Source organism: Pinus tabuliformis, chromosome 9 (assembly GCF_031772625.1).
Source record: "Pinus tabuliformis cultivar Carrire ecotype Pingquan chromosome 9, CPIR1, whole genome shotgun sequence".
Lineage (NCBI taxonomy): Eukaryota > Viridiplantae > Streptophyta > Pinopsida > Pinales > Pinaceae > Pinus > Pinus tabuliformis.
Genome location: NC_142307.1, coordinates 396,037,908 through 396,048,125, shown reverse-complemented (window position 1 = coordinate 396,048,125; position 10,218 = coordinate 396,037,908). Strand labels below are relative to the sequence as shown.

At 32.2% G+C, this 10,218-nt stretch overlaps 1 protein-coding gene across 1 annotated transcript; it reads left to right on the top strand.

The window, feature by feature from the left end:
* The first annotated feature begins 6,818 nt into the window (after positions 1-6,818).
* On the top strand, positions 6,819-10,011 carry LOC149148810 (protein DETOXIFICATION 35-like). The gene is made up of 7 exons (XM_089442281.1): positions 6,819-7,351; positions 7,462-7,548; positions 8,422-8,478; positions 8,770-9,008; positions 9,329-9,447; positions 9,685-9,771; positions 9,889-10,011. Exons 1-7 carry the CDS (start codon positions 6,819-6,821, stop codon positions 10,009-10,011), a joined length of 1,245 nt encoding a protein of 414 aa, XP_089298407.1.
* The last annotated feature ends 207 nt before the right edge of the window (positions 10,012-10,218 follow it).

The following is a 10,218-nucleotide window of genomic DNA, read 5'->3' as shown; positions in this document are numbered from 1 at the left end:
ACAAATTAAGTAGGCAAAAAATTCACATGTTCCGACAGCCGGATTTCATGCGATGGTACTCTACCAATTTGTTGTCTCATTAGTGACTGCCACTTGGCCAAGTTTAACCAGAACTTTGACCAGCTATAACTTGAACATACGAACTCGAATTTGAGTGTCATTCACACCGTTGGAATCAAGGTGACGAGCACTACAATATGGCCTCAGTTTCACTCCATCTGAGGAATTTTATTTTTGAGCTACTTTCAACACCACTTCTATTTCTGGATCCACCTGAACCAATAATATTTATTGTAGGGTTTATATCCTTGGGTTTATAATATTAATCCCTTGGGTTTATGATATCAATCCCTTGGATTTATTAATCTAAGGGTTCATATTCCTAGGGTATAATATTATTGATAGAGTTTACAATTATAATCCTAAGGTTTAATATAAGTCTCTTAGGTTTATAATCCATTGGGTCTATAATATGAATTCCTTGAGTTTATTAATCCCTTGTGTTTATAATATTAATCCAAAGGGTTTTTAATATTAATCCCTTGAATTTATAATATTTATCTTTGTGTTTAATATCATTTCCTCATGTTTATAATGTGTTGGGTTTATGATATTAATAATCACTTTGGTTAATAATATCAGTGTTTATTATATTATTCATAATATCAATAATATTATCATATTATTATAATATGATAATGATTATTATAAATTGTCATTATAATTATTATAATTATTATCGTATTTACAATATAATGATAATAATATTTTATAATATAATTATTATGATTGCTTTATTATTATATTTACATATTTATTAATAGTAAATTCATATCCATTGAAATTTATCCGTATATATTGTGCATGTTATTAATATACACCTTATGAAAGTATATCAACCACATTTATTAATATAATTGTATTAATGTTAGTTTCTAAAAATTTCAAAAGAATATTTTTCTTATTAAATTTTATTTTTAAATTTTTTTAATTCCAATTCACAAGTTTGATGGGTGGAACCGCCCTAAAAGTTTTTATGGATGTTGAATCCATATATACAATCAAAAAACCAATTTAAATAACACAAATCAAAATTTCATCTCAATTCTTTCCACCAAATTTTAACACAAAAAATTCCAAAAAATTACGCTTAAAACAATTTCATTCCATTTAAAATCATAACCAATCACTATAAAGCATCTTTTGAAATCTTTGGATTTTAATTTGATTATCAAAATCAGAAAAAGACAACCACATTTTCATCGGATCCGATATTGAAGCTTTTGTGATTTCTGGGGGTACATTTTTGTTTTAAATTAAAGAATGATATTTCTCTGAACTATGCTTGCTTTCATTTTTTAAATGGTAGGGTCAAAGATTCCTCTAGACTTTCGAAATCACTTTAAAAATAATATAAGCTACAAATTTTCCTTTTCAACCGCATCGGGTTAAGATTTTAAATTTTCGTAAAGATATATATTTGAAGATTATATCTATCATCCCGATACACGATAAAAGCATGTGTGTTTTTTAATCACCTTTCTTTCCTATTTAAATATAAAAATGAGGAAACGAAGAGTCATCTTTTAAATCAAATTAGATTTTCTTATATTATAATATATAAAAATAATTAATTAATGTTTTTCAGGTTTTCAGGAAGAAATATTTAATTATAAAAATTAATTAATTCTTTTATAAGTTTTATTCATACAAAAATAATAAAATATAATATTAATTATAATTATAATTATAATTATAATTATAATTATTAAAAATAATTTTTTAATTATACATAAATAAATAAAAAATTGTATATTTAAAATTTTTAAATATGTTCTCTTTCCATTTATTTTAATAATCATTACTTATATTCAAAACCAAATTCATTTTTATTTCAATATAAATGTATATTTAATTTTTTAAATTTTAAATAGGTTGACTCTTCCCATTTATTTTAATAATCATTACCATATTCATTTTTATTTCAATATTAAATTTATTATATTCAATAAAATCATATATTTTAAATAATATCCTTTATCATTTTATGTAAATTGAATTTAACTCAAATAATTATACGTAGTATAATTACATTAAATATTTAGGAGATAAGTGTTTCATTTTTTTTAAAGGAAAAACTCCATCCAAACTCAAATCAGAAAGAAAAAAAAAAAAAAAATACTAAACATAACAACTTTTTTTAAAGGAAAAACTCCATCCAAACTCAAATCAGAAAGAAAAAAAAAAAAAAAAAAAAATACTAAACATAACAATAAAATTTTATAATTTTTTTATGTAAAAACAAATTGAATCTTATTTATTGATAAAGATAATTCTAAATTATCAAGACAATATCATGATAAGCCTCCTTTACTAGGGAGGCTTTTTGACAATTCAAATTGGCACTTTTCCTTATTAAGGTCTCCGTTCATGACAACTTTACTTGGCACTTTCCTTAAGTGTTTGTGTTGTCCACTCGAGCATTGCCCTCCCTCGGCTATTTACAAATGTTGTAAAAGTTATATATATATATATATATATATATATATATATATATATATATGTGGGTAAGAAGCGTATGGAAGTGGTGCAACCAATATGACGAACTCTTTGTGATCTCCATTAGTCGCTATTGAAGAGGAGAATAAATAGCAACTAAATGTGAGAAGTAGCAACTTCCCTCACATTACAACGTTCCCACAGTTTGCAAGGGAGAGTTGGATTGAACCCAAAAATTTGTTGGCTATCTCAGGCCCTACTATCATCACCACAATATGCCAATATGCAATTAGGTCCATTACACTGATCTTTGCAGGTCATCTGAGTAGCCTTCAATTGGCTATTATATCCATAGGAATCTTTGTGATCGTAGTATTCACCTTCAGATTTATGGTGAGTAATGTCATCAAAAAGCTATTTAGTTTATGTTTTTAGATTGTGAGGTATGGTACATAGTTTTCTTAAAAGATGTCGCCGCTTGTTATTACATATTTATTTAGATAGTTATAATGCATGGTATTGGGGAATCGAACCCATGACCATTAATACGAGAAAGTGCACTTCTGGAAGTCAAACCATCGTATCGCTAAAAGATATTAAATATCCACATCACAAATTTAACATGCTACTCGGGAATCGAGCTCCTTAATTTGATCGTTTATCCCAGAAAGGACACTTCTAGAAGTCTTCTGCCAAAATACATTAGATCTCCATATCACAAAGTCCCTTCTAGGAAAAGTATCACAAATGAGAACATACATAGATACGGTACATGCCAAAAAAGAGGTTTTTGAAGATAAAAATCCACAACTCTCTAGAATTCCAAAAATGATTAGGCATATAAATTAGTTGTAAAGCCTTATATATTTAGTTACAGAGATTTTAAATTAGGTTTTAGGTTTCTTTGGGAGACTATGTAGAATTGAATAAGAATATAGATTTTCTATATAGTTTATTTGATGAGGAAGATCCTAAATTCAACCCCTCATGGAGATAGAAATCCATGCTTATAGATGTAAAACTATAAAAAATGAATAGACATATACCTTTGTTATATAGTGGCCTAAGATTCCATATAGAGTAGAGATTTTAGTGTCTTTTTAGAGTACATTTTTTGTAATAGTAATTTGGGTACAAATATAGCTTAGATGCAGAGCAATGTACTTAATTGGGGAGATTTTGGACTCCATCTAAAGTGGGTTTTTAAGTGTCTTTCATGAATAGGAATGTGTTCACAACCCAAAGGAAAATTACAACCTACAGTTCAATACTTGCACTTAGTCATTGTGACTTCCTAGAAGGTCACCCATCTTAGGAATCCTTTGCCTCAAACACTATTAACCATGAAGTTTTTCTCAATGCTTAATGTCATTTAACTTTGTACACCATTTGCACAACATTGGCAAGTATTGCTCCTTATGGGCTATTTATTTAAAGCTCCCTTGAATATTTTCTCAATGACAAGGGAATTTTACAATTCAATGTATGAATTTCATTTTCAATATTAAATGGACATTTTTATGTTTCCTTTCACTATTAATAAATACATATTAGGCATTTTTTTTAAAATGAAAGAAAAGGACATCATAGCAACTAACATTTGCAAGAGATAAGTTTATTTGATAAAATACCTAGAGGGAACAACCATGAGATCAGTTGGTACCCTTTCTCCCTCTAGCCTACATGGACTTATGTGCCTCTAGGAAGTTCCAAGTTCAAGATCAATGAATCACACAAATATGTGCACTAAAGGTTATGGGGTTTGACTAAGTGGATAAAACCTCTACGTGAGTATGTCATGTGATTATCAAGGGGTATGTCAATAGACTAGTCGAGACCATGAGATATATGTTGAGAAATCTAGGGGCGACTAGATTAGGTGATTTATTTTTCTTTGATAACTACTTGTGATGTATTTTTAGTTAACTTGATTAACTTCTTCTTTCAATTAATTATTATTAGTGTTCTTATCATTAAACAACTACCAAACTATGAAGATCAATGAGACAAGAAGACACAAAATGTAGGTTGTAAGCCAAGGCCAAAACCTCTCCTCCAACAAATTTCCATAAAAAATTAATAAGAAACTCCCTTCTCATAATGCTAATGAGCAATTCTAGCTCAATTCTCTAATCGTGGAGACAAATACACCACATATATTGACATTTTTGTAATATATATATATATATATATATGACAAAAAATATTAACCCAGAGTACTTTTTTAAATATGAATTCATATGAATATCTTTTTCTTGGGGTCTTAAATGGATATTTTTGTGTTTCTTTTAACTATTAACAAAAACACATTAGGCATTTTATTAAAAAATAGAAAAAGAAAATGACACATCAGCTACCAACACTTGTGATAGATAAGTTTATTCAATAAAATACCAGTAGGGCACAAGCATGAGATTAGTTTGTATCCTTCCTTCTTTTGGGCTACATGGTCTTGTGTGCCTCTAGTATGTTCCAAGTTCAAGACTAAAGTATCACACGAAATATTTTGGGGTTTGACTAAGTGGAAACAACCTCTAGGTGAACATGTCATGTGATTATCATGGGGTATGTCAGTGGACTAGATGGGCCCATAAGAGATCTAGCCTAGACAATCAATTGCCAATTGAAAAAAAAGAAAAAAAATCCCTAGAGATGGTCAAAACTATGTAGACACATTTCATTGTCAAAAATGCCATTTGGTAATACAATTAAAAATCAGTAATCTTTACAAGCCACTTGACATAAAACATAAAGCCTATAAAATATTTCCATAAGGCATAAAAAATATTAAGTACACTAATCCATAATTACTAATTAATAGATAAGTGAGATAAAGGGTAATTGTGCTATTTTTGTCCATAAATCCTCATCCATCATTAACCCACTCAACACCTAGGATAGTGGGCCCCAACCATGAGAGAGGTGATTGTCTTAATCATGTGAATAAGGCCTCATCCATCATTAACCCACTCAATATCTATTATAGTGGGCCTCCAACCATCATTAATGTCATTTTGTGGCTTATCCCTTTCATATAGAGCAAGGATCAGTCATATAAACTTGTCATTATGACATTATTGTGAAGGGCAACAAGGCCATAATGGTAACATTCTCATTTTTCACATATAACCTGCTTAACTTTATATTAGGACCCCTAACAAATTATTTGAGAGTATCAAATAGGAAACTCCCTTCTCATTCTCATTATGCAAGGAGCATCCGAGCCTAATTCTCTAATAAGGAAAACAAATGCACCACATATAATAACACATTTTACAATATGATGTGTTTGTTTAAATATATATAACCATTCATTTTGATAAATATTTATACATTATGAAACTAAAAAAACATGGAATTTGTTTAAAAAATGACTCCTAATAAATAAGAAAAATGAGGTATTTCATAAAATATAGTAATCCATTCTTGCATTAATTTAACAATTCACACCATAGACATTTAGATTAAGAAACTCCTACCTGGACTGCTTTATGTCCAACAAACGAGGTGAAGAATGCCTTCTTAATTTTAGTGAATGGCTTCCAGATCACTGCAAGTGCGAGGTTGTCCATTTAGATTTGTGTCCCCATATGTGCTCCTTGATTGATAATAAGTTAAATAAAGAAGCATTTTAATAAAAAAATTATTAAATATATTTGAAAGATAATTATTAGCAGTAATCAACATGCTCTATTTTGGTTTTGTTTTTCTCAATATCCTATGCTCTCAGGTCTCCACCCGTTTAAAGCCATAAGGTTTTCTTTTGACATTAGATTAAAGCTAAAGTCTGAGTGAATTTGGCTTCGGTTATTTAAAATCGATAAGATTCAAGGTTTTTATGGCAGATGAAGTACGCAAATTTATTTTGGTGGTTCTCATATTTAGCTTTCGTGTGCTCTTATGATTTAATACGTTCAGAGAAGTACTTGTACCTATTTCAAATCCTTGGCAAACAAAATATATTTTCTTTCTCATGAAAAGGAAGTTTTTCAGAATGCGGTTCAATAACTTATGTGTGGTAATTTCATGGTAGGAATTCCATGAACTTAGTGGAATGGGAAATACTCAACAAGACAATGTTGTGGCAAAACATAATTCTCAATGGTGGCCAAGAAATCATGTAATATCTGTACAATTAGAAAGAGATTCCAGTTGAGCTTCTACTCCCTGCTTTTCAATAAAACAATGGAATTTCTGGAGCTAAGGAATGGATGATGCTTGAAATATTGTGACTTCTAAGCAGAAAATGTTTAGAACTTTGCTTCAACTTGTAATGTCTCTGAACATGGGATATTTGCCTTCCACTTTTGTAGCTTGGAATGGGGAGTGCATTGGAGACACTTTGCGGCCAAGCCTTTGGGGCAGGTCAAATTCACATGCTTGGAGTGTTTATGCAACGATCCTGGATAATTTTGACTGCAACTGCGATGTTATTAAGTCCAATTTACATTTTCTCTGCGCCGATTTTGAAGCTGTTGGGACAAGCTGATGATATTTCTGATCTCACTGGACAATTTGCCATTTGGACACTTCCACTACCGTTTTCTTTTGCTATTAATTTTCCAGTTCAGAAGTTTCTTCAGTCCCAGAGCAAAGTCACGGCCATGGCTTGGATTTCTGTAATTGGGTTAATAATTCACGTTTTCCTTAGCTGGCTATGCATATCCAAACTGAATTGGGAATTGGTTGGAGCAGCTGTGTCACTGAACATAAGCTGGTGGACACTGGTTATATGCCAGCTGGTTTATGCAGTTCGTTGGTGTCCTGATGCTTGGACTGGATTATCTGTTTTGGCTTTCTATGACCTGTGGGCATTTGTTCGGCTCTCCTTGGCTTCTGCGGTTATGCTATGGTTAGTAACAGGATTTAATTAGTTACATTGAGCTTAAAATTCAGTATTTACTCACATTCTCTCGTTCCTTCTTCCTTTCTGACATATGGATGGTTTGATGATTATTTCAGCTTGGAGGTCTGGTATTTCATGACATTAATTGTTTTGACCGGCCACCTAAAGAACGCAGAAATCGCAGTGGACTCAATCTCCATTTGGTAAGCAGTGTGTCCACTGCCTCCTATGTCTGGCGGGGCTTGCTTTCTCGAGGCACAAAGACTTTTGACTAATGAGCTTTTACGGTCTCTTTATAGAACTTAATCCACTAGACAGAGTTTTTGCAAAAGAGCTGCAAAATGCCCCAGGTCATTGGGTGTTGAGTTAGTAAGACTCGACATTCAAATACACTACCTGCACTTTTTTACTGGCCCAGGTTCTGGCATGGCTTTGAGGAATATGCACATTTTCTTCCCTTATAGAGCCACTCTAGAAGAGGAAGATCTCCATAAGATGTGGAATTACCCTGCAACAAGAGATATAGAACAAAGCAGTGGGAAGTGCATATGGCCACCAGAAGCCAATTAGTCTAACCTTTGTGTCTCAACAGAAGCTAAGCCATAGGCCATGTATGGGTTCTTTAGCACCTTTTTCCAAATGATATAGGATTCTCTCTGGTAACCTTGTTATAGTTTCAAGCGATTGTTCTCAAGTTTGACCGTTGTTTCACCTCCTAAGTATTTATAACCATTCTTCATTGAGCATGAATTTGGATGTAATATCCCCTTTTAAGTATTTCTAACCATTCTTCTTTCAGCATGGATTTGAATGGAAGGGAAGCCATGATTTTCATTGGAAAAACCATTACTTCTTTCAGCATGAATTTCAATGTGATTTTCCTTTTTAAGTATTTCGAACCATTCTTTCTTTCAACATGAATTTGAATGCGATCTCCCCTTTTGAGTATTTTTAAACATGAATTTGAATAGATGGAAAGACATGATTTTCATTGAATAAGTTATAACCATTCTTCTTTCAGCATGAATTTGAATGTGATTACTACATTTAAGTATTTCTAACTAATCTTCTTTCAGCATGAATTTGACTGAATGGGAAGCCATGATTTTCTTTGGAATTAATGCTGCCATCAGGTAAGCTAGCTGTTTTAGTTCCACATACCCTCTTTATTTCAACAATATTATTTTACAATTATTTTTTCTGTTTTTGTCTGAAACAACATGTTGAAATATGGCATGTCAGACCTTATGTAGATGGGACAACAGAACGTTCTAAGCTACAAAGAAATGATGGCCATTCCCATGTCTTGGAAGCACATTGCTAACAAATTGTTTATTTTTATCTGTAATTTTGATGTTGTCTCCTGCTTTTCTCTCTTTCAAACTTCAATTTTGAGTTTACTCTATTCAACACATCTTCTGCAGCGTGAGAGTTTCCAATGAACTAGGTGCTGGCCATCCAAGAGCTACAAAATTCTCTGTTATGGTTGTGGTTGCACAATCACTATTGATTGGCATTATTTGCATGGTTATAGTTCTTCTCGTGAAGAACAAATTTGCCGTACTATTTACTGACAGCGAGGTGATCATGAGAGCAGTGTCTAAATTAGTAATCTTTCTTGCAGTAACAGTGCTTCTAAATAGTGTACAGCCAGTTTTATCAGGTAATATTTTGTATTTGATTTGCATTCAATCCTCTTATATTTGATTTTGATTTGAGTGGGCAAAGCTCATATCTCCAACATAATTCCGTGCTTATTACCACCTACATGCTTGGGAGGTTTTCACCTTTGCTTATAAATTTTCAATCATCACATTTTTTCAATCATAATGGTCCCTCTGATCCAGAGCACTCTCCTCATAACGCTCAGAGAAAGTAGATTAGTGATTTGAAGTCAAACCAAACAATTCGCAGTCAACCCTAATGGTTTCAAGGTGTAATGTTTTCAAGATACTCATGTTTTTCTCTTGGAAATGTTATCAGGTGTGGCTGTTGGTGGAGGGTGGCAAGGTTTGATAGCCTACATAAACTTAGGATGCTATTATGTTTTTGGTGTACCTCTTGGTCTACTTTTGGGCTACAAGTTTGACTTAGGAGTAAAGGTGCACTAGGCATTCCCATGTTTTGTTTTTTATGCTTTGTTCGTTATGATTCCAACACACTGATTTCAGCATTGCAACCATTATTGGAGTAGAAGGCAAGACTAGTAGGCCTTCTCTGGTCTCTCTATTCCAAGCTTTAAAAATTGATCTTGTTGTAAGCATTGCCTTCAGTGAAAGCAAAAGTTTGTTCAGCCATCTAACTTTTTGTGTATATTTGATGTTGAAATGAGTGAGCAGGGTATTTGGAGTGGGATGATTGGTGGAACTGCACTGCAAACCTTGATTTTGTTATTGATTGTATATTTCACAAACTGGAACAAAGAGGTATGAACTATGAGATGATCTTATGAAAGCTGGAGATGCACTGATGGAATAGTTGTATTTATTTTGTATTTGTTTATATGTTGAACACTTCAGTTCTTGATCTCCATGGAAATGCAGGCCTCTGCTGCCGAGAATCGTATCAAGTTATGGGGTGGTGGTGTAGTTGAGGCCGTCAAACACAGCTCAGTTGATTTAAAATCAGAGCATAATGCTGATGTCAATATATTGATTGTTGCATAGAAGTAATAATGCTTTAGCAACAGCCAATTATTCGTCACATTAGCTTCCTTTCTAACCCTCTTCCACATGAGTAGCAGGCAACAAACGGCAGTAAGAGGAACAGTGAACCATCAAGTTTGACGAGAATCAATAATATTTGAGATGGTTGGAGATTGGAGTGGAAGGAAAAATATTTCCCTTTTAAAATGCCTGGGAGATGTTTATTCA